We start from the raw sequence: 26,931 nt of genomic DNA on the forward strand, positions 1-26,931 counted from the left end.
ATTGTCTTCAGACCCCGTCACAAACTCCACTCCCTAGCCACCCACTCCATTCCCTTCCCTGGCCACTGTCTGAGGTTGAACCAGACCGTTCACAACGTTGGTTACTATTTGACCCTGAGATGAGCTTCCAACCACATGTCCACTCCATCACCAAGACCGCCTACTTCCACTTCCATAACATCACCCGTCTCTGCCCCTGCCTCATCTCATCTGCTGCTGAAACCCTCATCCATACTTTTGGTACTTCTAGACTTAACCATTCCAGTGGCCAGCCTCCCATCTTCCAACCTCCATAAACTTGAGCTCACCCAAAACTTTGCCGCCCATATCCTAACTCGCATCAAGTCCCATTCACTCATCACCCCTGTGCTCACTGACCTACATGGGCTCCTGGTCCAGCAACGCCTCGATTTTAAAATTCTCATCCTTGTTTTCAAATCCCTCCATGGCCTCGCCCCCTCCCTATCTCTGTAACCCCCTCCAACCCTACAACCCTCTGAGATCTCTGCACTCCTCCAATTTTGGCCTCTCGCGCATCCCTGATTTTCATCACTCCACCATTGGCGTCCGTGCCTTCAGTTACCTAGGCCCTAAGCTCTGGAATTCCCTCCCTAAACCTCTCCGCCTCTCTACCTCGCTGTCCTCCTTTAAGACGTAAGGAATCTCACAACACCAGGTTATAGTCCAACAGTTTTATTTGAAAATCACAAGCTTTCGGAGGCTTTCTCCTTCATCAGGTGAGTGTCGAGATTCATTGAAAATTACCGCATATATAGTCATAGAACAATGCCTGGTGATTACAGATAATCTTTCCAACTGCCCGTTATCAAGGCCATCAAATTAATTGAATAGTGTTCAGACAGAGAAACCTTAGATACAAGACTACTGAATATACAAACGGCCAGAACCAAAGAAAGAGAGGGAGAGAGAGAGAGAAACATCCGAAAGGAAGAGAAAGGGTAAGTGTTCTCCAAGGCGGCCTTCGAGACACACGACAACGCAAAATCGTCGAGCAGAAATTGATAGCCAAGTTCCGCACCCATGAGGACGGCCTCAACCGGGACCTTGAGTTCATGTCGCGCTACACGTAACCCCACCAGGGGAAAAAAAAGTTATCTGTTTTTAATACAACTGGTCATTCTCTCTCTTTCTCTTCCTTTCGGATGTTTCTCTCTCTCTCTCCCTCTCTTTCTTTGGTTCTGGCCGTTTGTATATTCAGTAGTCTGGTATCTAATGTTTCTCTGTCTGAACACTATTCAATTCATTTGATGGCCTTGATAATGGGCAGTTGGAAAGATTATCTGTAATCACCAGGCATTGTTCTCTGACTATATATGCGGTAATTTTCAATGAATCTCGACACTCACCTGACGAAGGAGAAAGCCTCCGAAAGCTTGTGATTTTCAAATAAAACTGTTGGACTATAACCTGGTGTTGTAAGATTCCTTACATTTGTCCACCCCAGTCCATCACCGGCATCTCCACATCATGGCTCCTTTAAGACGCTCCTTAAAACCTACCTCTTTGACCAAACTTTTGTTCACTTGTCCTAATATCTAATAATTATGTGGATCGTTATCAAATTTTGTTTGAGGATCGCTCCTGTGAAGTGCCTTGTGACGTTTTACTACATTTTTTAAGGCGCTATATAAATGCAGGTTATTGTTGATTTAGGCTTGAGTCCCAGTCTGTGCTGAGTTAACAGTGCAGGGCCACTGCAGTCAGCCTCCGGAGACCCTAAGCTATGGAAGGAGAAATTAGGCAGCACTGTATAGTAACCCCCTGCTAGAAAGTGCACAGATGTGGGAGTCAGGCAAGGGCAGGTGCGGACTTGGCTGTGAAGACCCCTCGATTGAGCAGTCTGTCAACACTCGCTGTCTAGGCTCGCTCACAAAGAGTGGCGAGTTACTGGAAGGGTGACCGGCTGCTGTGGAGTGAGCGGGCGTAACTTTCAAACTTGGCGGGAGGGTGGGGGTGGTGTACGTGGGCGATGTCGATGGAAAGGAAAACGGGACAGAGTGTATAATGGGCGGCCGATCCAATATCGCCCGTTTTACCGCCCACTCCAAAGTTGAAAGTTACGGCGAATACCTTCAGGATTGAAGGAGAGGAGAAAATGGGAGTAAATTAGGTAAAGAAAATTGGGGGTGGGTCCTAAAAATACAACAGTTGACAAAAATGACGTTCAATAATCCGAACAGAGAGAAAGGGACTGTGACACAATCTTTCAAAGCCAGTCTCCACAGTTCATCAGCTGCAGTTCTTTCCCCTTAATGGCTTAGAGAATAAGATAGCAAATTATTTGGTTGATAGAAAAGGTCATGTCGATTTTTCTAAAGGAGGAAGACATCCTGGACTTGCTGGAGCAGTGTGAGGTGGACGATGAAAAGCTGCTGGGGAAATCACCTCGACAACGGGGGCCTAAGGTACAGTCTTGGCACTGACGCCTCGTTACTGAGCGCTCACTTTTACAAAGCATTTTACAGCATTTTACAGCGCCTCTGCCAACACCTCAAACTGGTGGAAATAATTATTTGGTGAAAAATGAATGTTTGGAAAATCACAGACAATGAGTGCCTGTATTCCTGTGTACTTATTTTACACGGAACTTGGCAGCTGTCGATTGTAGCAGCAAGAAAACAATAATTACATAGAATTTACAGCACAGAAACAGGCCATTCAGCCCAACTGGTCCATGCTTGTGGTTATGCCCCACACGAGCCGCCTCCCACCCCTCTTCATCTAACCCTATCAGCATAAGCTTCTATTCCTTTCTCCCTCATGTGTTTATCGAGCTTCCCTTTAAATGCATCTGTACTATTCGCCTCAACTACTTCATGTGGTAGCGAGTTCCACATTCTCACCACTCTCTGGGTAAAGATGTTCCTCCTGAATTCCCTAATGGATTTATTAGTGACTATCTTATATTTATGGCCCCTAGTTTTGGACTTCCCCACAAGTGGAAACATCTTCTCTGCATCTACGCTTTTGAACCCCTTCATAGAATCATAGAAAGTTACGGCACAGAAGGAGGCCATTCGGTCCATAGTGTCTGTGCCGGCCGAGAAGGAGCTATCCAGCTTAATCCCACTTTCCAGCACTTGGTCCGTAGCCCTGTAGGTTTCGGCACTTCAAGTGCACATCCAAGTACTTTTTTAAAGGAGTTGAGGGTTTCTGCCTCGACCACCCTTTCAGGCAGTGTGTTCCAGACCCCCACCACCCTCTGGGTGAAAAAATTTCTCCTCAGCTCCCCTCTAATCCTTCTACCAAAAACTTTGAATCTATGCCCCCTGGTCACTGACCCCTCTGCTATGGGAAATAGGTCCTCCCTATCCACTCTATCTAGTCCCATCATAATTTTATACACCTCAATTAAATCTCCCCTCAGCCTCCTTTGTTCCAAAGAAAACAACCCCAGCCTATCCAATCTTTCCTCATAGCCAAAATTCTCCAGCCCTGGCAACATCCTCGTAAATCTCCTCTGTACCCTCTCTAGTGCAATCACATCTTTCCTGTAATGTGGTGACCATTAATGTGGTCATAATTTTAAAGACCTCTATCAGTTCACCTCGCAGTCTTCTCTTTTATGGAGGAAAAAGCCTCAGCCTGTTCAGTATGAATGAAACTGAAAGGCAAACTAGAAATATTCGTAGCAAGGTATAGCCACAGAATTCATGAAATTTCTTTGTCCGCCACTTAACAAAGGCATTATTCTAACTATTCTAACCCAGGGATCTCCATCGTGTGGCCCAAGGACCGCACGCAGCCCCCAAGCTCTGGGAATCTGACCCTCGAAGCCTAGACAATGACGAGCCCTATTTGCGTTTATATTTCTTACTTACTGGTTTGCCCTGTTTACATTTTGTGGGCCCGGAGGTTTGGAAACGGCTGTTGCCTTATTGTTGGATAGACCCTAAATCAGAATTCCAAGATCCGTTAGTGTCGGCAACTTGAGATATATGGAAATTAATGGGAACATGAACTTAAGCTTTCGCAGGGCTGATTCCCCCAATTTGACGTTCCCGTTGAGGACAATAGTTTCTCCTAGAGAAACTAATTCCTCTGGTGGGGGAATCAAGAACGAGGGGACATCATCTTAAAATTAGAGCTAGGCCATGAATCCTAAAAACGACAATCATATCACCGCTCAGCCTCTTTTCCAGTGAGAACATGCTCAATTTACAGAATTGCTCCTCATAATCCAAACCCTCCATATCCTCAATCATTCAGGTTGTTCTCTTCTGTACCTTTCCTTAGCTGCAATATTATTTTTGTACTGCGGAGATCAGTACTGTACACGGTATTCGAAGTGAGCTCACACCAATGACTTAAAAAGTGGCAGAATTGTCTCACTATTTCAGCTCTATGTTGGCCATTTAATACATGCCAACATCTGATTCGCTTTACTCACTGCCACTGAGCAGTGTTGCGATTTTATTACCAATCCTGCACGTTCCCCTCCAAGTCACACACCATCCTGACTTGGAAATATATCACCGTTCCTTCATCGTCGCTGGGTCAAAATCCTGGAGCTCCCTTCCTAACAGCACTGTGGGAGAACCTTCACCACACGGACTACAGAGGTTCAAGAAGGCGGCTCACCACCACCTACTCAAGGGCAATTAGGGATGGGCAATAAATGCTGGCCTTGCCCACGTCCCATGAACGAATTTAAAAAAACAATCAGAACCCCCAGATCTTTTTCATTTTCCATACACATTATTTTCTATCCATTTAAGTCACAGTCCCTTCCTGGATTTTTTTTGTAGATGCATCTCTCTGCATTGAATTTCATCTGCCACCTGTCTGCCCAATTCCCAAGTACATTCAAATCCCCCTGTAGCTTATCCTGTTCAGTGTTGGAGTCTACCACCTTCATTAGCTTTGTATCATTTAAAAAATTTAGCCATTGTGCTTGCGGCTCCAACTTTTGACGATATTAAACAAAAGAGATTCCAAAACAGACCCCTGTGGGACCCCACTGGTAACATTCTCCCAGGCAAATGACAATCCCTGTACCGCCTGGGTACCATTGTAAAATATCTCCACTGATTCCCACTGATACCTATCAGGAAAGATTGAGCAGGCTAGGGATTTTTTCTCTCGAGGACTGAGGGGTGACCTGGTAGAGAACTTTAAGATTATGAAAGGGTTTGATAGGGTAGACGTAGAGACGGTCTTGTGGGGGAGACCTGAACCAGGGACCATTAATATAAAATAGTCACTAACAAATCAAATAGGGAATTCAGGAGGAATTTCTTTACCCAGGGAGTGGTTAGAATGTGGAACTCGCAATCACAAGGAGTACTCGAGACGACTAGCATAGATGCATTTTAGAGGAAGCTAGATAAACACTTGAGGGAGAAGGAATAGAAGGATATGCTGATAGGGTTTGATGAAGGAGGCTTGTGTGGAGCATAAACACTGGTATAGACCTGTTGGGCCGAACGGCCTGTTTCTGTGTCGTACGTTCTATGTAATTCTATGTAATTCTTTATTTTCAGTACCAGTTTTTCCAGAGGAACTATATCAAAGGCCTTACTGAAATCCAGGTACACCACATCCACTGCCTTACCCCTATGGAGCTCTTTTGTCAGGCCCGCAAAGAAAACCAGTAAGTTAGATTAACAGGAACTCCCCTTCATGAAACATAGAAACATAGAAAATAGGAGCAAGAGTAGGCCATTTGGCCCTTCGGGCCTGCTCCGCCATTCAAAATGATCATGGCTGATCGTCTAACTCAGTACCCTGTTCCCGCTTTTTCCCCATATCCCTTGATCCCTTTAGCATTAAGAAATATATCTATCTCCTTCTTGAATACATCTAATGGCTTGGCCTCCACTGCCTTCTGTGGTAGAGAATTCCACAGGTTCATCACCCTCTTAGTGAAGAAATTTCTCCTCATCTCGGTTCTAAATGGCATACCCCGTATCCTGAGACTGTGACCCCTGGTTCTGGACTCCCCAGCCATCGGGAACATCCTCCCTGCATCCAGTCTGTCTAGTCTGAGCCCACGATGTCTTTATTTCCATCCAGATGCACCATGATCTTATCTTTAATAAGGGTTTCCATAGTTTTACCCACAATGGACATCCAACTCACTGTAGTTTCTTGGGTCACTTTTGCTACCTTTTTATAAAAATAGGAGTGATCGCTGGCTTTCTCCAGTCCCCAGACACCTCCCTAATATTCTCGGATGCACCTTATTCGGCCCCTGAGATTTATTCACCTTATGTTTGCACAGCTGTTCGGCAACCAAGCTGGTAGTAATTTGAACAGTGTGTCAACTTACCTCTGCAATACTCTCTAGTTCCCTTTCCCAAACCTGTCTCCTCCTTAGTAAAGAACGAGGCAAAAAACTTATTTAGCATTTCTACAGCCTGTATAACATCAGTTTTCATGCCTTCACCTGATCCCATTCCATCCCTCGTTATATGTTTCGTTTTATTCCAATTTTCTTCCTCTTTTTCTCACCTACTGTCCTGGGCACCAGGCAAGTATATTTCCCAAGTGTGTATACCTCATGTGTGAGCCAGACAAGGAGCTCAGGCAGGCTGTTTGACTATGGGAGGAGAAGGCATCAGGGGCCAAGCTCGAAATTGTCCTCACCTGACATGTACATCTGCATTCGTTTTGATAGATAGTGTTCAGGAGAGGGGACCCTTGCAGATTTTGTCTTCCTGACCCAGGAAGGTCAAGAAAGACCTTGTATTTGTAAAGCACCTTTCATATCCTCGGGGCGTCTCAAAGCGCTTAGCAGCCAATGAATTACTCACTGTTGTTTCGTAGACAATTGTAAACAATTTTACAACACCAAGTTATAGTCCAACAAATTTATTTTAAATTCCACAAGCTTTCGGAGGCTTCCTCCTTCCTCAGGTGAATGGTGTGGAAAATTCACCTGAGGAAGGAGGAAGCCTCCGAAAGCTTGTGGAATTTAAAATAAATTTGTTGGACTATAACTTGGTGTTGTAAAATCGTTTACAATTGTCAACCCCAGTCCATCACCGGCATCTCCACATCATGGTTTCGTAGACAAGCACAATTGCCAATTTGCACAGAGCAAGGTCCCACAAACAGCAACGAGGTGAATGACCAGTTCATCTGTTGTTGGTTGAGGCATAAACGTTGGACAGGACCACCGGAGAGAACTTCCCTGCTTGTCTCTGAATAGTGCCGAAGGATCTTTTACGCCCGTCTGAGAGGTGGGACAGAACCTCGGTTTAACATCTCATCTGAAAGACAGCACCTCCGACAGTGCAGCACTCCACTGGGGCATCGGAGCCGAGTGTGCTACCGCTGAGCCGAGGGCTGATCGGCTAACTTAGTGCAGACCTGGAATTGATTCTGGGGACTCCTGGTTTGCCCGCCCTGGTTACATGCAGCGTTTATCAAGGAGAGTGGGGTGCGTGCGTGCGTGTATTTGAAGTGTGTACAGTTGTTGACCGATCTTGGTACTCCCATATGAGCCAGTCTTTCCTTCCTTTGTGCCCAAGGAACACTTGCTTCCCAGGGCTGTGGGAACCCTGAGCATGTAAAAGGGTCAAAGACCCATGAGGCGAATCTCTGCTCCCTTTACGTTGCCCCAGGATTCCTGGTGGGGGCTGGACTGCTCGCCATACTACAGGCGCAGGCTAAGGGTCACCATGATAATGAGGCAGGATGGGGCCATTCTCAGCCCCTCATCTTCCTTGCCCAGTGCTGGGCGGATATTCATTCTCAGGGGCACCCAGAAGAAGTGGGCCTTGAAGTCCTGCGCCCATCCTCTCCGCGATCAGAGATGGGCGGGCAGTGAAGACGAGAGAAGACAAAGTAAGTCCTTTTCTTTCTTCCAGGGATGGGGGGAATCAGCGCTGGACAGCCGTGACGCTGTCATCCATTTCCATTGACTTTCCTTCCCCCCCACCCCCCCACCCCTCACCCCTCACCCCTTGTTTCACGTGCTAGACTCTGCCGGCAGGTGCGTCTGCTCTTGAGGAGTGTCTAGCCTCGACCAACGACCTGAAACCAGAAATACAGGGGGTGGGGCTCAAGTCATTTCAGAGGGAGCGTAAGTCTGGTGCACTCTCCCTTGGCCTATTGCCCAAGCGTGGGTCATCGGGGGGGGGGGGCGGAATGGGGTGGAGAGCAAACAGGAAAACTGACTTCCGTGTCTGTTTATATTGAGGAACTTTATTGGTTTGAAGGTGACCGTTGTTTCTGTGCCCTGCAGCCATTATTCTCAATGCCAGAGACCTCGGAGCCCACCTCCAGGAAGCACAGGGGCGATAGCGGCAGCAGCAGCGGAAACAGCAGCTGTTCTTCTGACACTGAGGAAGAGGAGATGAAAGATAAAAAAGTTACGTATTATCTAGAAGAAAGCAAGCGTGAATCTCCAGAACGATCCAGTAAGTCTCCCAGTGTGCCTGCACTTAGTATTTACTGAGGTGTTCCTTAAATAAACATTAGACATGCTATAGGGTATAGAAAATTCCTATTGTTTCCTTATGTCCTTTGGGGGACTCGCTCCCATGGCATCTCCTTTTAATTGGGCAAGAATGGGCAAATGGGACTCGAGCCTCGACGTGAGTTCCAATACCTGCGGCAGTCTGGTCTATTGGTCAACAGGTCCTCTTGATGTGATTTAAGCTATCCTTTTCTTTTCCTCTCTCCCACTCTTCCAAAATAACCCAGGATGTTCCGTTATAATGGTGTCCCTCCAAGTAGTATGACTCACCCCTCACAGTATTCAGTCGGTGTGACCGTGGAGCTTTCTCTCCCCCCGGTTACATGGGAGCCTTTGCTGTAGATTTCTGCAGGGGTCCTCCTGACTTCTTGCCTTTCCGGCTGTTTCTCCAAGGTTTCCGCTGAAGTTTATTGTGGGGGGGGGGGGGTTCGGGAGAACCCCACGGAAATTCATCCCATCTCCAGTGTAAAGGCTCAGGATTAATCCATTGTGATGCAGAGTCCGTCCTGGCAAGAATTTGATGTTCTTCAGACTTTGGGTTCAGATTCGGTTTTGAAAGTCCAAACTTGAAAAGCGCATTCCCACTGAAGGAGGCCGAATTTCCTCGGCTGTCCCACTGGACTCCCATCATAACTGGGGCGGGAGTCCGGTAGAGGGACTGCGACCTGGATTCACAGGTTTGGAACCTCATTTGGGAAGTCCTGCTCAGCTTTCTAAGAGGGCAGAGCCTCTGCTTGCCTCTTACGAGGCCAGCCGTGTCTTAGGCGTCAGGGGCAGGACCCCTTGAAGCTGGTCGTTCCCAATTCCCTGGTACAAAAGGGACCATGGAGGCCAGCATGCTAAGTCAGATGAGTCATACCAGACTCCAGAAGGGCACCAGTAGGCCGCAATGGCGGGTCCAGGCCAGGGAAGCAGCCTGGTCTTCTGAAGATGGGAATACTTTTATTTTTCAAAAAATGTTAATTTTATCCATAAATCACTTCTACCTTCTCCCGCTCCAACAATGTCGCCAGATTACATGGGATTAGATGCATAGGCCTATAAATCCGGCCCTGCAGCACCAGTTTTTCAAGCACTAACTGGCCTACTAGCCCCCCGAGTACAGCAGGCAGGAAGCCCGCGCGCAATTCCGGCTGGAAGTGAGCAGTCCACCATATTGGAAAAGGAAAAAAAAAATAAGTGTCCCCCGGCCTCCTCACCCAACCCCCATCTTCCCTCCTCCGGCCTCCTCACCCAACCCCCATCTTCCCTCCTCCGGCCTCCTCACCCAACCCCCATCTTCCCTCCTCCGGCCTCCTCACCCAACCCCCATCTTCCCCCAACCTGGCTCCTCTCCCGATCCCTGGCCCCCTTGATCTCCAGTCACGCGATTCTTGGACCAAACTCCGATCCCGGACCCCCGGCTACAATCCGACTCCCGACTCCAACCCCCGGCATCAAGCCCCCGACCCACTTCCCTGAGGGCTGCTGCGATGCGAGCAGTGGCCCGATCTTGCACTCTTTTTCACCGGCGGGCTGATGCCAACATTTGGGGAGCCTTGGGTCTCGTCATTAAGGCACAGGGCATATGTGGGTGCGCATGTATTTCTAGGCCAAAGTTTGCCAGGAATTGGGCCTCTCTCCTCTAGACTGTAAGTTGCTTCCTCTATCTCTGTTAAAAGAAAGAACTTGCATTTATACAGCGCCTTTCACGACCTCAGGACATCCCAAAGTGCTTTGCAGCCAATGAAGTACTTTTGAAGTGTAGTCACTTGTAATTAATGTAGGAAACGCGGCAGCCGATTTGCACAAAGCAAGGTCCCAGAAACAGCAATGAGATAATGTCCAGATAATCTGTTTATTTAGTGGTGTTGATTAAGGGATAAATATTGGCCAAAACACCGAGGAGATCTCTCCTGCTCTTCTTCAAAATAGTGCCATGGGATCTTTTACGTCCACCTGAGAGGGCAGATGGGGCCTCGGTTTAATGTCTCATCTGAAAGACAGCATCTCCGACAGTGCAGCGGTCCCTCAGTACCATACTGAAAAGTCAGACTGGAATATGTTTTTTTTTCAAAATATATACTTTATTCATAAAATTTGCAGCAAAACATACAATACAGTTGTCATTTCACATTCCAAACGTACACAATGCAGATTATACAATTTGCAGGTTACATCAAGTGCAGTTCAATGAACACATTGTACATAATTACAGTTCATGACACTCTGGGGTGTCTCATTGCATTATACTCAATACAGATTATTGATTACACGTACATTACAGATTCATTACAGCAATTTGAATTTTACATTCTGCCTGGGGGGGTTCTCCCCTGATTGCAGCCCCTTGGTATACAATGGCGGGAAGGCTCTAAATGGCGGACTTTATGTGTTCAAGTCTCTGGAGTGGGACTTGAACCCACAACCTTCTGACTCAGAGGTCAGGCTGACACTGATATATTGCCATATCACCTCATGTGTTTATGGTAAAAGATGCAAAATGGCATGTGTTCGCAAAGGGAGACTATGTGCTTCCCTGTACACGTGCTTCTATGTCTTAGAGGGAGAGTTCACATTGAGTAAAACACGGGCATTTGCAAAGAAACACCAAGTGGGCAATTTTCACCTTCACTAGTTGATTTCAATGGAAATGCAAATCGGGCGGATTCTATAACTATTGGAAAGAGTCTGCTGCTTTTTACCCTGTCCCATCCTTTCAGAATTTTAAAAACTTAGGAACGTAGAATCAGGAGTTGGGCATTCTGCCCCTCGAGCCTGTTCCGTCATTCAATTAGATCATGGCTGATCACTATCTACCCGCACCATAAGCTGCGTTGTTCTAATAGAAAAAGACCCAACTTTGCAAGCCTTTCTTTGTGTTTGTATCTCCTCGTACCAAGCAGCGTACTTGTCAGTCTAAAGCCTCAATATCCTTCCTGTAGTGTGGATTCGAATACTGCTCACCAACTGAAGTCTTCTTAAGGTTCTATATCAGTACTCTTGGTTATTATATTCAATTCCCCTTGTGATGAAACCTAGGATTTCATTACTTTCTATTACAATCTTATCAACCTGTATCCTTTAATGTCCTGCGAACCTGTACCTTCAAATTCTTCTGCTCTTTCACAGCACTGAGCCTATTTCCATTTGAGTTTAATTACCGCTGTTATTTATTGTTTCATCCAAAAAAACTGAAGTCTCAGGCTAGATTATATGCCCAAGTCTCTGGAGTGCGGCTTGAACTCGAGACCTTCTGACTCAGAATGCTGCTACTGAGCCAAGGCTGATACCAACTTTCATTGAATGTGTTTGCAGTGCCCCAAGGAAGATATCATTCCCTTGGCATCCTTCAAATAGCCATGTTGTGATCAGGAAATCCCCTGTGACCTGACTATCCCTTGCCTTTCCATATACACCCAGATCATGTAGGTAACATATAGACAATTAAAGAGTTGCATGGGAGAGGAGGGACAGAAATCCCTTACAGGTTTTCAAATGTACGTATTATCTATATATGTCAGTCCATGTATAGATCCCCTGTTTTGTTGATGTTCTCAGGCTAAAGAGTTCTACATTTTTGGCGTTTTATTATTTTTAGTTTTGTTTATGCCACAGGTTTGAAGCCACATTGGAAAACATTAGTGGAGAATGCATTATCTGGTATTCTACAAAACATCTGTGTTAATAAATAAAGGCATTAGTACATTTGTTTTAAATGCATTGGACCTTCATTAAAATGGAGGACCAAGGAATTTCATACAAGCTCATTAACATAGGAACATAGAAACAGGAGTAGGCCATTTAGCCCCTCGAGCCTGTTCCGCCATTGAACTAGATCATGGCTGAACTGTGACCTAACTCCATATACTTGCCGTAGTCCCATATCCCTTCATACCTTTGGTTAACAAAAATCTATCAATCTCAGATTTAAAATTAACAATTGAGCGTTCCAAACTTCTACCACCCTTTGCGGGTAGACTTGTTTGTTACTACTATTTTACTGTACAATTTCCAGCTTCCTGCATATAAGCCCCAGATCTTTTGAAGGGTTTTGCTCGACTAAATAAAGAGAAACCACATAGAATGTACAGCACAGAAGCAGGCCATTTGGCCCAACAGATCCATGCTTGAGAAACTTCTTCACCCAAAGAGTGGTTAGAATGTGGAACTCGTTACCACAAGGAGTAGTTGAGGCAAATAGCATAGATGCATTTAAGGGGAAGTTAGATAAGCACGAGGGAGAAAGGAATAGAAGGATATGCTGATAACATTAGATGAAGTAGAGTGGGAGGAGGCTCGTGAGGAGCATAAACACCAGCACAGACCAGTTGGGTCGAATGGCCTGCTTCTGTGCTGTAAATTCCATGTAATTTACAAAAAGGAGCAACTTTTAAGGTCCTTTTTACTGGAGGTTGATTGGCCAGCAATAATGCATTTACAACAAATCTGCTAGTATAGAGGTATCCAAGCATTTTGTCTTCTTGGGTCACATAGGTGCATACCAGGGAGCCTTGAGGGCAGTAAATAAGAAATGTTATCATTGAGTTGGCCTGGACTTTGAGGACCTGATTGCCTGGGCTTGAGGGCTACACATGTCTCTAAGGCCGCAGGCTTGACACCGCTGCCTAACTGTCCCCTGCTCTTTCTAATCTAGTGACAGTGGGACATACAACAGTGGTTACGCCTGTTTCCTACATTTACATCAGTGACTACACTTCAAAAGTACCTCCTTGGCTGTAAAGCACTTTGGGACGTCCCGATGTCGTGAAAGGCGCTATATAAATGCAAGTCCTTCCTTTATATCTCAATATCCATATATTTGAAGGCTGATTTATGTTTGTGAATCCAGAAGACAAGGGCACCATTTATGGACACGCAACCCAGCTCAAAAAAAAACTCTGCTGCTTTGAGACAGATAGAGACACCACCGAAACTAATAAATTAGCCCTAGCCTTCATCGTAATGGTCCACACCACAATGAGAAAGAGATCTCTGGACCATTTGGCTTGATCTTCCTAATTTTAGACTGAAATTGAGATAGACAATGGGGACAGACGCACTAAATTTAATTCTTGAACAGCTTAAGCTTGAAGCATGATGGGATACCTTGAGCGACAAACTCAAAAAAAAAAACTCAACACGTTGAAATGAAGCCTTCAGAAATATCTCAGAATGATAGTGTTACCAAACTCGATCCTGACTTTTAGAGTTGGGGGTATTGACGATTTGGGATCCTAAATAAAAAAAAAAACCCGGAACGTTGTGTGCATGTGGACTCAATTTGTGCACTTTGTCCTCCACAGGCAGGTTCGTCATGTCTAGGGACCGCACTAAGGGGGATAACAAGAGATTCTGAGGCTAATGCAGTTAGTAGAGGTGACAAAGGGGCAACGCCATCCCAATTTAAAGTGGGAAGAGAGAAGGCTATGAAAAGCAACTGAACCAGTAGGAGTGGAATATAGAGTCAGAGTCGCAATGATGAAGCCCATCCCAGACTAGACATTCCCAGCCATAGAGAAGATACTTCCATTCAAACTTGTCAGGAGCCATCTTTGTATCCAACAGAAGTCCTATTACAAGATTTTGTATACTTTATACTGGAGAGATATATAAATATATATATAGATAAATATAAAATAAATATAAAATAATCTAAGCATGTTTTCCGAAGCCTTTAATAAAATTTGCATTTGTATAGCACTTTCAACTACGAAACATCTCACGCGCTCTACACAATGATTTGCTTTGTTTTCCTCCTACACTTTTTGTGTTCGTTCCAGGTGAGGGGTGTCAATGCTGGGTTGCTTTCTGTGCCAGGCACCCCCTGTATCAGTGTCGAGCAGTCCCAGGTTGGGGTATAGTACAGTGAGATGCACGGTAAAGTTCCCTCTACTTTGTTCTACCTTCGTGCTTCTACCCTCAACCTCAGAAGTGTGACCTTTCTCCCCATTCTCTGCGCCAACCACCCTGAGTGACATTTGCCAAACGATGACATACTAGGGACAGTTCTGCGCTGTGGGCCCATGCTCAGTCGGAACTTATATTGAGTTGACCCACGTTCATTACACATTAGGACCAGCAGACGAAGGGGACTTTCATCCCTTTAGACTTTGAAACCAGGTCAGGGAGGTGAAAGGCCAGCGTCTGACCCACAGTACCATCTAATTCACTCAACATATTACTTTCTGAGGTGCAGCAATGGTTGTTAGTGAGGTAAACGCAGCAGATATTCTGCACCAACAACATCCAGTAAACAGTCACGACCAGTTGATCTGTTTTACACAGAATGTACAGCACGGAAACAGGCCATTCGGCCCAACTGGTCTGTGCTGGTGTTTATGCTCCACACGAGCCTCCTCCCACCTTACTTCATCTAACACTATCAACATATCCTTCTATTCCTTTCTCCCTCATGTGTTTATCTAGCTTTCCCTTAAATGCATTTATGCTTTTCACCTCAACTACTTCTTGTGGTAGCGAGTTCCATATTCTCACCACTCTCTGGGTAAAAAAGTTCCTCCTGAATTCCTATTCTGGATTTATCAGTGACAATCTTACATTTATGGCCCCTAGTTTTGGTCTCCCCCACAAATGGAAACATCTCCTCTACGTCTACCCTATCAAACTCTTTCATAATCTTAAAGACCTCTATTAGGTCATCCCTCAGCCTTCTCTGAGCCCCAACCTGTTCAGCCTTTCCTGATAGGTGTAACCTTTCAGTTTTAGTATTATCCTAGTAAAGTTTGTTTGCACCTTCTCCAGTGCCTCTATATCCTTTTTATAATATGGAGACCAGACCTGTCCACAGTACTCCAAGTGTGGTCTAACTCAGGTTCTATACAATTTTAACATAACTTCTCTGCTTTTCAATCCTATCTCTCTAGGAATGAATCCCAGCGCTTGGTTTGCTTTTTTATGGCCTTATTAACCTGTGTCATCGCTACTTTTCTACTTTTAGTGGCATGTGTATTTTGATGGAGTTGGTTGATGGAGGTAGTATTGGCAGGAGCAAGGATAACTCTCTGCTAACCATGCTATGGGAGAGAATCAACAGCACAGAAGGAGGCCACTCAGCCCATCATATCTGTGCCGGCTCTTTGGAAGAGCTATCCAAGTAGTCCCACTCCCCCGCTCTGTCCCTATAGCCCAGCAAATTTTTCCTTTTTAAGTATATATCCAATTCCATTTTGAAAGTTACTATTGAATCAGATTAGCGTGTACATATTTGAAGTTACATTAAAGCAGTTGACCAAATTTAAGTGGAGATAGGGAATGACTCTTTCCTCAAGAGGAGGATTGCAGAACAAGGGGAAATAATCATAAGACTCGTATTATGCCAGTTGACAGCGAATCCAGAAAATAATTCTTCACATAAAGGATGGTGTTGCGTTCCCCCAGTAGGCCACGGATGCAGAATAAATGGAGGTGTTAAAAGGGCAGTGTCTTTTACGTGTAACATTAGGGGTAGCACCTTTGACCAGGAGCCAGCCGCGATCCCATCTCTGATCTCCAGTGCTGCTCACAACTCTCGCCCGTGGCTCCTAGTAGTCCCTAGGATGACGGCCACACCCTGGGCAACTGCGTCAGCTCGCAGGCTAAACTTGGTGGAGGGTATTTCCATGGGCAGATGTCGTCGAGTGATGAGGTGGCACTCATCACCCTTTTCTTGTGCGCGAAGTTCTACTGTTGTGGACCACACGGAAACGCAGGCGGACAAGGTCCCAGTGGCTTTGATGGCACACGTGTGTTAAAGGCGAGACCCGAAATATTATTGGGTCTTCGGCAGGTTATGTTCTCATTAGGGAAATAAGGGCATGAAAAGATATAGAGGAAGCACAGAGAATTGAGATGTGGGGAGAGCTGTCATGGCTAACAACAACAACTTGCATTTATATAGCGCCTTTAATGTAGCAAAACGTCCAAAGGCGCTTCACAGGAGCGTTATTTGACAAAAATATGACACCGAGCCAAGTAAGGAGATATTGGGGCAGGTGACAAAGAGGGAGGTTTTAAGGAGCGTCTTAATGGATGAGAGAGAGGCGGAGAGGTTTTGGGAGGGAATTCCAGAGTTTAGGGCATAGGCAGCTGAAGGCACGGCCGCCAATGGTGGAGCGATGAAAATTGGGGATGCGCAAGAGGCCAGAATTGGAGGAACGCAGAGATCTCGGAGGGTTGCAGAGCTGGAGGAGGTTACAGTGATAGGGAGGGGTGATGCCACCATTTAGAAACACAATACAATTACCTGGCCGCTATTCTTTTTGTTTAGATGTAACTGAAGTCTTCTGGCCCCTATATGGACAAGGTTACTGCCCACACTGCATTCTATGACATCGATTGTCCATGAGATTGTCATGGAGGTGAAGGCACTGTTTAACGCATTTGCGTGCCTGTCTCGGCATCCCCAAAAGTCCAAAATCAGCAACGAGCTCCAGTCAGCCGTGGCTCATCGGGTAGCACTCTCACCTCTGAGTCGCGAGCTTGTGGGTTCAAGTCCCACTCCAGGGACTTGAACGCATTATATAGGCTGACACTCCAGTGTAGTACTGAGGGAATGTTTCACTGTCGGAGGTGTAGTCTTTTGGATGAGACGTTAAACTAAGGCCCCGTCTGCCCCTCTCTGGTGGAAGTAAAAGATCCCATGGCACTATTTCGAAGAAGAGCAGGGAAGTTCTCCCTGGTGTCCTGGCCAATATTTCTCCCTCAACCAACATCACTTAAAAACAGATTATCTGGTTATTATCACCTTGCTGTTTGTGGGATCTTGCTGTGCGCAAATTGGCTGCTGCATTTCTTACATTACAACGGTGATTACACTTCAAAAGTACAACATTGGCTGTAAAGCGCTTTGGGATGTCCTGAGGTCGTGAAAGGCAAGTCTTTTTTTCATGTTCACCCAGACAATCAGCTGGGGACTATTGGCGGGGGGGGGGGGGGTTTGAGGGTCAGGTGAGCCTCCGCTAGGGGTTTTCTCCTCTGCTCGTCCGCCGTTAATTTTGGCAAAAGAGCCGAGGAAACCCCGGGGAAAGCTGGGCGTGAATGCTGGCACGCCGTTTCTCCGGGGTTTCTGTGGATCGGCCGCCAAAGTTACAAGCAGGGAGAACCCCACCCCCCACCCCAGCGGAGATTCGGCCCTTCGTGTGCAAGCAACACGTTTTAGAATACGTTTACAATTTCACTAGAAATAGCGGTGGGTGGAATCTTCCCACTGTGTTTTCAGGGTTGCTAAACACACAGGGAGCAGCAGAGAATTCCAACCACTGGGGTTACAATAGACTTTAAAAATCAATGAAGTGGTGTAACTTTGTAGATTTTGGCTCTTGGATCACTGCAGTCCATGTGGTGAAGGTACCAGCCATCCTGGAGAATCTGTATTTTTAATGATGTTGGTTGGGGAATAAATATTGGCCCAGGATGGGGAGAACGCCACTGCTTTTCTTTGAAATAGTACCACCCACCTGAGAGGGCAGACGGGGCCTCGGTTTAACGTCTCATCCCAAAAGACGGCACCTCCGACAGAACTGCACTCTGTCGGTGCTGCACTGGGGGTGTCAGCCCTAGATTGTATGCTCGAGTCCCTGGAGTAGGGCTCGAACCAACATCCTTCTGACTCAGAGGCGAGAGTGCCACCAACTCTGGTAGGACCGGGCGGGAGGATCGATGCGGCCATCGGAGCGATTTTCAGGGTGCCCCCAACCCTGTTTCCGCCGGACCGAACTCCCCATCAAAATCCAGCCCCGCTTGCCATCCTGTCTGGGTGGGGAGGCTGCTCTCGGTTACTCCTGTGACGCGTTGCGGGTCACCAGCAGCATTGGCGAAGCCAAAGGGCGCCAACGCTCGGAAGAAAACCAACTGAAATGGGCTCGGCTTCCGCGCGGAGGGAACGCTTTCGTCCGAGCAACTTACCGACGGATTGGGCAGCTTCAACGACTTCGTTGGTCAAACTCTATTGAGTGTTCCAGCAGATCCCTCACTCTTGAGCGACAGAGCAATCCAGAGCGCAGTCCTCGATTGTCCTGGCTAGGCGTACATTGGATGAATTTCATGAACCGTTACAGAGACCATTAGGTAAAGTAGTATGCCTCAGTGGACAATCAACATAGCTTGTCTTGTCACCTCAAAGTGAATTTGCTGTAACTCGCACCTTGAGGGGAATTTTTTAACTCTTCCCCAGTCTCGTTGGAATCTAGGCCGGCAGTTTTACCCACTCCGTTCCCGTTTCAAAACGCCTGATTTTTCCAGGCGGGAGCCTCAGACATTTACGTGATTACGTCAATAAGATGCGATAGGACAGCGGTCGCCCTGGCAGCTACGACCAGGTCCAAATACCAAAGAGTTCCAGGTAAGTTTAAAAATTCCCTTTGTGGGGCCAGGAGGTGCAGGAATGCTCCTCCAGGACCCCACAGGGAAAATGTCGGCCTCCCCTGCCCCGGAATCCCACTCCTCCTTCGCGAACAGCTGTGACCGCCCAGGAACCCCCCCCCCCCCCACCACCCCCACTCCCCTCGGCCAGAACCACTGCCTCCGGAGACTCACCATGGGCTGGGCCGGGCCGCCCAACTTTCAGTCGCTTCCCTCCCGGTGTGGCCGGGAAGTCAGGCAGCGGTGTGGTCGACGAGGCCCAGCCGTTCAAATAAGGCCGAGCCTCTCATGACCTTCCTGGACGAGGCCGGTCATTCGAGAGCCGAACTTTCCCCACCCGGGAGTTTGATGGGAAAAGTTTGGAAAAGCCTATGGCTCTTGCTTCCAACCAGCGGAAGTCATGGAAGTAAGAGAGGCAGGAAGGCTACAACACGAAACATACGTGTGGAGAAAAGCACTGATATGAACTGCCATTGATATTTTACACTTTATTTTCTATTGACATCTATTTTCAGGTAGGAATCAATGGAATCCTCCGGCCAGGACCACAAAGCCGTCCCCTTCAGCATTGCCAACTACATCGGTGCCAATCAGACGCTCAACATCCTGCCCTCGCTCAATCTCTGCCTTGGCAACAAATTCACATTCAAATATACCAGAGCCCCGGTCCACTTCTGCTAAACCCACGGTATCCTCATCCAGACTTCCTTCTGGCACACGGTCGCAGTCTCTGAATCGCAATACCACCGCCCAGCGGATTCCTCACAGTACCAGCCTGTGCACCATCCATTCTGCACCGGTAAGCACTAACGTTATCGGTAAAACGCTGAATTAGCCACCGTACCGATGACCTGCACTTCATTTTCTGTCTTGACTGGTCGAACTGGCTCCAAATTTTTTTTTTGCCGGACTGTGAAATGGTTAATTTACGCAGAGCGAAATTCTCACCGGAGAGAGGTAAGGTCAGCATGTTTTAAAATGTCGTGCCTAGAATGCCTATAAGGTACTGGTACGGATTTGACATGGCAGCGCCTCTGTTGACCGGAGGTCACCGGTTACGGTTACTGGCTTAGTAAGTTTTGTGAAAGACAAAGGAAATGTGATAAGACACAAGTCCTTATTTAGAAAAGGAGTAATGAGGTAATGCCTCCTAAGTCCTTGGGACAGAGCCAATGAGGAGAAGACACAGGCAAAAAGCGAGGAAGCCTAAACCAACGAAATAGAGAGACAGCACAGCTTGAAGAGATAAGATTCGGAATAAGAATGAAGGATCTGGGGCGTGGAGCCACAGCGAAGACTCCGGAGACCAACCGTCGCGGAAGTGGAGGACCCTACGTCAGGGACGTAGAGACGACGTCGAGAGAGAGAGAGAGAGAACGGAACGCCTGGCCAGCGTCGGCTCTCCTTTTCGGGTATACCGGTTCCAGCCAGCTGAGGCCAGCGACTGAACCCAGGTTACTTCAGTTCAAAAGTCGTTCCTGCCTGTGTGTATCAGCAGCTGACGTCTCAGGTTACTTTCTGCAGCCCCTAGCCAACAACTCGATTTTAAAATTCTCACCTTTGTGTTCAAATCCCTCCATGGCCTCGCCCCCTCCCTATCTCTGTAACCTCCCCCAGCCCTACAACCCTCCGAGGTCTCTGCGCTCCTCCAATTCTGGCCTCTTGCGCATCCCCGATTTTAATCGCTCCACCATTGGCGGCCGTGCCTTCATCTGCCTAGGCCCAAAGCTCTGGAATTCCCACCCTCAGTCTTTCCGCCTCTCTACCTCTCCTCCTTTCAGGCGCTCCTTAGAACCTACCTCTTTGACCAAAGTGTCCTAATATCTCCATATGTGGCTTGGTGTTAAATTTTATTTCATATCGCTGATGTGAAGGGCCTTGAGATGTCTTACTATGTTAAAGGCGCTATAGAAGAACATAAGAACATAATAAATAGGAACAGGTGTGGGCCATATGGCCCCTCGAGCCTGCTCCGCCATTCAATAAGATCATGGCTGATCTTCAACCCAACTCAACTTTCCAGCCTGATCCCCATATCCCTTGATTCCCTTAGAGTCAAAAAAAATCTATCGATCTCGGTCTTGAATATACTCAACGACTCAGCATCCACAGCCCTCGGGGGTAGAGAATTCCAAAGATTCACAGCCCTCTGAGTGAAGAAATTTCTCCTCATCTCAGTCTTAAATGGCCAACCTCTTATCCTGAGACTAGTTCTAAACTCCCCAGTCAGGGGAAGCAGCCTCTCCGCATTTACCCTGCCATATATACTTGAAATGGAAAAGTTTGCAGGGCTATAGGGAAAGAGCGGGATAGTGGGACTAATTGGATAGCTCTTTCAAAGAGCTGGCACAGGCATGATGGGCTGAATGGCCTCCTTCTGTGCTCTATGATTATCTATCTATCTATGCGGGACGGTTGCTGGTGGCAGGAGGACACGAGCAGATGTTTCATGACCCCACGTCAACGAGTCGTGGCGGAGGGGGTGTTGGAGGGGAATGCCGGGCTACCCAGGGAACTGAGCCCTCTACGCTTTTATGACACACCAGCGGAACCCTAGCCAGATGAGAGCTGGCGTGAGTTTTTACTGAGGCCTTTTTGAAAGACCCCAAACCTTTCGAAGGGAAAGGTGACTGATCCCAGCCCACACTTGGCTTGGGGCGGGGGTGGACTGAGGTTGTGTTCTGCCGTCGTCCCTCCAGTGGAGCACGCCCGGTGGAATTTCTGGGTTCTGACTTCTGAGTTCCTACCCCTGCCTCTGCTGAATTCTGTTACTATCTCGACGACCTCAAACCTTCTCTCAGCAGATATTAACAGAACTTAACAGGAATATACCAACTACTGCGCTAAAAAGCACCATGCTGAGGAAATTAGACCCCTAACTAGGCAAAGGAAAGGAGAGAATGGCTCAGCATATCTCTGATCTCAGTGTCTTTGTTGACTGTCCTGTTTATTGACTGTGACCTCAAGTTAACAAGGTCCTAATCCTCAACTGTTTTCTTCGTTTTTAGCGAGTCTCCTTTTTGAATTTTAGAACAAAGCAACAAGAGGGAGAACTGACCAAAGAAACTTTGGTGGCCCTCAATGAGATGAGAATCAAATTCCCAGGGAAATCGAACGAAGAAGCTGAGGTCCTTCTGGATGATGTGAGTGTTCAGTTGCGCACTGGTGCCGATCGGCAGCTGCCATTGTAAAGTTCTCAAGTGATCTTGTCTTAGAGTTCATCGTAATCCAAGGTTGAATAAAACAAAAAGGAAATAGACTTATTTATAAATTCGGAGAAACGGCGCAAATGGTTAAAAACCGCCTTTTCTTCAGGGTTTTCCATTGATCTCCTGCCCGTCTTTAGATGCCTAGCTGTCACGGTCTAGATTGAACCAGGTGCCGAATTGATACGGGATTAAGTGTCAGGAACGATTGCTGTCGCTGAGAGGAGTCAATGGATGGTGGCCGGATGGTGGCCAGCAGAGACGTTTTCTGAAGAGCTGGAAAGAGGTGAAAGCTGGAGGATGGTAGGTAAAAGGTAACCTCAGTGAGGCAATGAAAATCCCTTCAGTGATGAGGTTGTCCTGGATGATGTTAGTGTTCAGTGTGCAACGGTACAGATTGGTTACAAAATGTGATGAAAATCGTCAAATAAGACAGGGAAAAAAGACTGGGAATGTTGCGCACTTACAAAAAAAAGAGTCAAATCTGCAAGGATTTTGATAAGATAGACGTAGAGAAGATGTTTCCACTTGTGGGGGAGACCAAAACTAGGGGCCATAAATATAAGATAGTCACCAGTAAATTCCATACCGAATTCAGGAGAAACTTCTTTACCCAGAGAGTGGTTAGAATGTGGAACTCGCTACCACAAGGAGTAGTTGAGGTGAATAGCGTAGATGCAATTAAGGGGAAGCTAGATAAACACATGAGGGAGAAAGGGATAGATGGATATGTTGGTAGGGTGAGATGAAGTTGGGAGGGAGTTGGCAGCACCGTGGGAGAACCTTCACCACACGGACTGCAGCAGTTCAAGAAGGCGGCTCACCACCACCTTCTCAAGGGTAATTAGGGATGGGCAATAAATGCCGGCCTTGCCAGTGACCCCCACATCCCATGAACGAATATTAAAAAAAAGTCTACACCTAACCCACTTCCACCCTACCCCCCCCTCCCACCTCCCACCTCCCCCTGAAATACCAATAGACCTGCGATGCATTCCTAACCCCTGACTCACATGACAATAGGATTATCAGCCAAGGTCCAAAATTAATAGAATGAACATTCAGACCAGAAGGCTGTAGAGCGCTCAGGAGAACGCTTAGCGTCAGGAGCAGGACAAATAGTGAGAAATAATACAGGAGAGAGGCGGGATCGGAAGCTGTTGGAGGCGGGTCTGCCATTGTTCCCCACACCCACCCCCAAAAAAATTCAACATCAAATAGTTTTTAAAAGAAAGGTTTGGCTACGTTTTTGTGTGGGGACTATAGGGATAATCCCACGTTCCTACGCTCCCAGCGAGGAGCCGCATTCACAGGGAGCACGGATCAAAGAATTGGGGCTACAGTGTTGTAGCTCTATCTGCAACATAGGCTCCCTTTGAGTCCAATTTCCCTGCTGGAAGCAGAGAATTAACCCTTATAAGAAATAACTTGACACTTTTCAGCTCACAGTCATAGAATCTTACAGCCCAGAAGGAGGCCATTCAGCCCATTGTGCCTGTGCTGGCTCTTTGATAGAGCTATCCAATTAGTCCCACTCTCCTGCTCTTTCCCCATAGCCCTGCAAATTTTTTCCCCTTCAAGTATTTATCCAATTCTCTTTTGAAAGTTACGACTGAATCTGTTTCCACCACCCTTTCAGGCAGCGCATTCCAGATCATAACAACTCACTGCGTTAAAAAAAAGTTCTCCTCATCTCCCCTCTGGTTCTTTTGCCAATCACCTTAAATCTGTGTCCTCTGGTTACCGACCCTTCTGCCACTGGAAACAGTTTCTCCTTATTTACTCTATCAAAACCCTTCATGATTTTGAACACCTCTATCAAATCTCCCCTTAACCTTTTCTGCTCTAAGGAGAACAATCCCAGCGTCTCTCCGCGTAACTGAAGTCCCTCAACCCTCTTACCAGTCGTGTGATAAATATAGACAACAGAATGTCTTATTAGGGTAGATACCTTGAAGGCCTTTCATTGCAGTAACACCTTTCTCTCTGCCTTTTAATTCAGTTGCCCTGTAGGTTTCTTTTTTTTCCCTTTCTGCTGTTTTTTCTTCCTTTCCCCTGCCTCTACTGAAGGTGTTGACTCTTTCCTGAATATGAATCCACAGCAGCCGGCTAATATCCAATACCTCACACAAGTGGCCTTTCTGCGTGCGTGCGTGTGTGTGTGTGTGTGTGTGTCTCTGTATGCATCTGGTGTGAGAGACAGAAGGAGCTCAGACAATCTGAAGTATGTAGGGTATTCCACCACAGGGGAGAGGGATGGGCCTGATAGCCAACCCCAATCCTGTTCTCAACCAATGTTCATGCTCTTCCAGCAGAGGTCGCTGGATAGCATGTGTAGGAGCAGAGACCCTGACCGATGTTCCCCTTCTTAAACTGGGCTCGAGCAGTGCTCCTCCTGAGACCAGCTATCTCAGCTCAGACCATAGATAGGCTTCCTTGTTTAATTGAGCACCACTTTGACAGCTCAACACTTTAATTAGTGATAATGAAGTACTGGGGATGAGGAAAAACATCTGGGAACAATTTAAATTTGATGTACCCCATTAAAAAGCCAAAGCCTTTGAAATGGATCCTTTTATCTGACAAGACAATGGTCTGGTGGAAGTAACTCAGGGCAAAGTATTTTTTTGGACTAAATAGTTCTATTCATGAACTCAAAACGACTAGCGAGATGAAAGGTTTGGAAGCTACACCCATTCTTTTACCACTAGTTAAATAAAAATAGAAGGACCTGTTTCCTTTTATTGCTCATTTATGAATGTGTCCAATCTTTTCATCCTGGCTCAATGGACTCTGGAAAGAATTTCTGTTCCTTTCGATGGTGCTTTTGAAGTTTTAGTACTTCATATGTCAGAAGGGAAGGTAGCCCTTCACGGAAGTAGCATCACAGATAAGCCTTAGCTATTGAGATCCTCTGCAGGAATGTTCAGTTTTGAAAGAACATTTTTTAGAACATTTGGAGAGGCTAGAGAAGCTGGGATTGTTCTCCTTAGAGTAGAGAAGGTTAAGGTGAGATTTAATAGAGGTGTTCAAAATCATGAGAGGTTTTGATAGATAAAAATAAGGAGAAACTGCTTCCACTGGCAGGAGGGTCGGTAACCAGAGGACACAGATTTATGGTAATTGGCAAAAGAACCAGAGACGAGATGAGGAGAAATTTTTTTACGCAGCGAGTTGTTATGATCTGGAATGCACTGCCTGAAAGGGTGGTGGAAGCAGATTCAGTAGTAACTTTCAAAAGGGAATTAGATAAAAACTTGAAAAGGAAACATTTGCAGGGCTATGGGGAAAGAGCAGTTGAGTGGGGACTAATTGGATAGTTCTTTCAAAAAGCGGGCACAGGCACGGTGGGCTGAATGGCCTCCTTCTGGGCTGTATGATTCAATGACGCTGCCATCAAAGTGATAGCTTCCTAAGTCCGGGAGCTTCACACGCCTTCCCGCTGTCGGAACCTGACACAGGATCGGTGTGGGGTCCTCCCGATCTCACCAGGAGTACCTCACCAATGGATGGCATGTGCAGGCCACATGAGGGCCCAAGCCGGAATCGGGACTTTGACCCCCGAAATAGAGAGGGTGCAACATGTTTGGGAGGGGAGGTGGTGGACCTGACACCCGTCCAAGCTTCTGCTGGACTTTCTGGCCATTTTAGCCTGGGGGCGCTCCACAAGCCCAGCTACTTGTAGCTCCTCTCCCTGACCCTACAAACTTCGGAGTCAACCGACGGGCGCATGTTGGCACTTTGGCTGGGATGGTCCCGTCCGTGGAACTTCTAGGTCATATTCACCAACTGATCCTGGGCAACGTCACTGGCAATTGACAGGTGCTTAAAGAAATGCTTGACATTTCTTTTAATATTCCCTGCCATCTTAACCCTCTCTTCTACTTTAGCACTTCTGACCAGTTTTCAACCTTCACTTTGTTTTACATCCCTCTCGGCCCACCGTGCTATCTGGAGTATTATACGTGAGGAGCAGTCTCTTTTTTGGCCTCATTCCCTGTATGATTTGCATTGTTGTCCACATCTATCCACCCTTCTTTCCCATTGCTATGTATGTGTTCTGCGCTCTGTATGTAATATTTCTCAGCCTGATCCATTTTTCATGCTTCCGTGGCTTTCCCCTTCGAACGGTACTGTCCAGATTCCTGAGCCCACCCCTCACAATCTCCCTTTCTAAAGTCCAATGCTTCTATTGTCCTCATTCTCTTTTCCATCAGAAGCCCAACCCTTAATTTCCACCATATTATGGCCACTGTTGCCAAGGTGTTCACTGACTCTGACCTGCTGTACCATCTCTTGGTTGTTGCTTAATATCAGGGCCCATAGTTCCCTTTCTTGCATGGGTTCCTTGACCCATTCTTCATACAACCATCCAATCAACTATCAGCAGCTGACAATAGCAATGTTGTCAGCATTCGTGACTCTCAGAGGGAGCTCCGTTCCCAGTGCCCAAATGGGGTTCTTGAGGTAAAAAGAAAGACTTGCATTTCTATACTGCCTTTCACAACCTCAGGACATCCCAAAGCGCTTTACAGCCAATGAAGTACTTTTGAAGTGCAGTCACAATTGTAATGTGGGAAACGCAGCAGCTAAATTGCACACAGCAAACTACATTGTGATAAATGACCAGATCATCTGTATTAGCAACGTTGGTTGAGGGATAAATATTGGCCAGGACATTGGGGAGAACTCCCCTGCTCTTCTTTGAAATAGTGCCGTGGGATCTTTTACGCCCACCTGAGAGGGTGGACGGGGGGCCTCGGTTTAACGTCTCATCCGAAAGACGGCACCTCTGACAGTACAGCACTCCCTCAGTACCGCACTGAAGTATCAGCCTGGATTATGTGGTGGAGTGGGACTTGAACCTGCAACCTTCTTGATTCATAGGCGAGAGTGCTACCCACTGAGCCACGGCTACATAGGAACAGGAGTAGGCCA

The 26,931-nt window shown here is 46.8% G+C and overlaps 1 protein-coding gene across 1 annotated transcript in view; it reads left to right on the forward strand.

The window, feature by feature from the left end:
* Positions 1–26,931, forward strand: part of ttll7 (tubulin tyrosine ligase-like family, member 7) — a 170,987-nt gene that overhangs the window by 109,238 nt on the left and 34,818 nt on the right. Inside the window, exons 13-16 of the mRNA XM_067989644.1 lie at positions 2,340–2,426; positions 8,213–8,387; positions 19,303–19,586; positions 21,796–21,930. Of these exons, the coding sequence (XP_067845745.1) occupies positions 2,340–2,426; positions 8,213–8,387; positions 19,303–19,586; positions 21,796–21,930 (681 nt within the window). The remainder of the gene's footprint in view (positions 1–2,339; positions 2,427–8,212; positions 8,388–19,302; positions 19,587–21,795; positions 21,931–26,931) is intronic.

The sequence above is a fragment of the Heptranchias perlo genome, chromosome 9 (assembly GCF_035084215.1).
Source record: "Heptranchias perlo isolate sHepPer1 chromosome 9, sHepPer1.hap1, whole genome shotgun sequence".
Lineage (NCBI taxonomy): Eukaryota > Metazoa > Chordata > Chondrichthyes > Hexanchiformes > Hexanchidae > Heptranchias > Heptranchias perlo.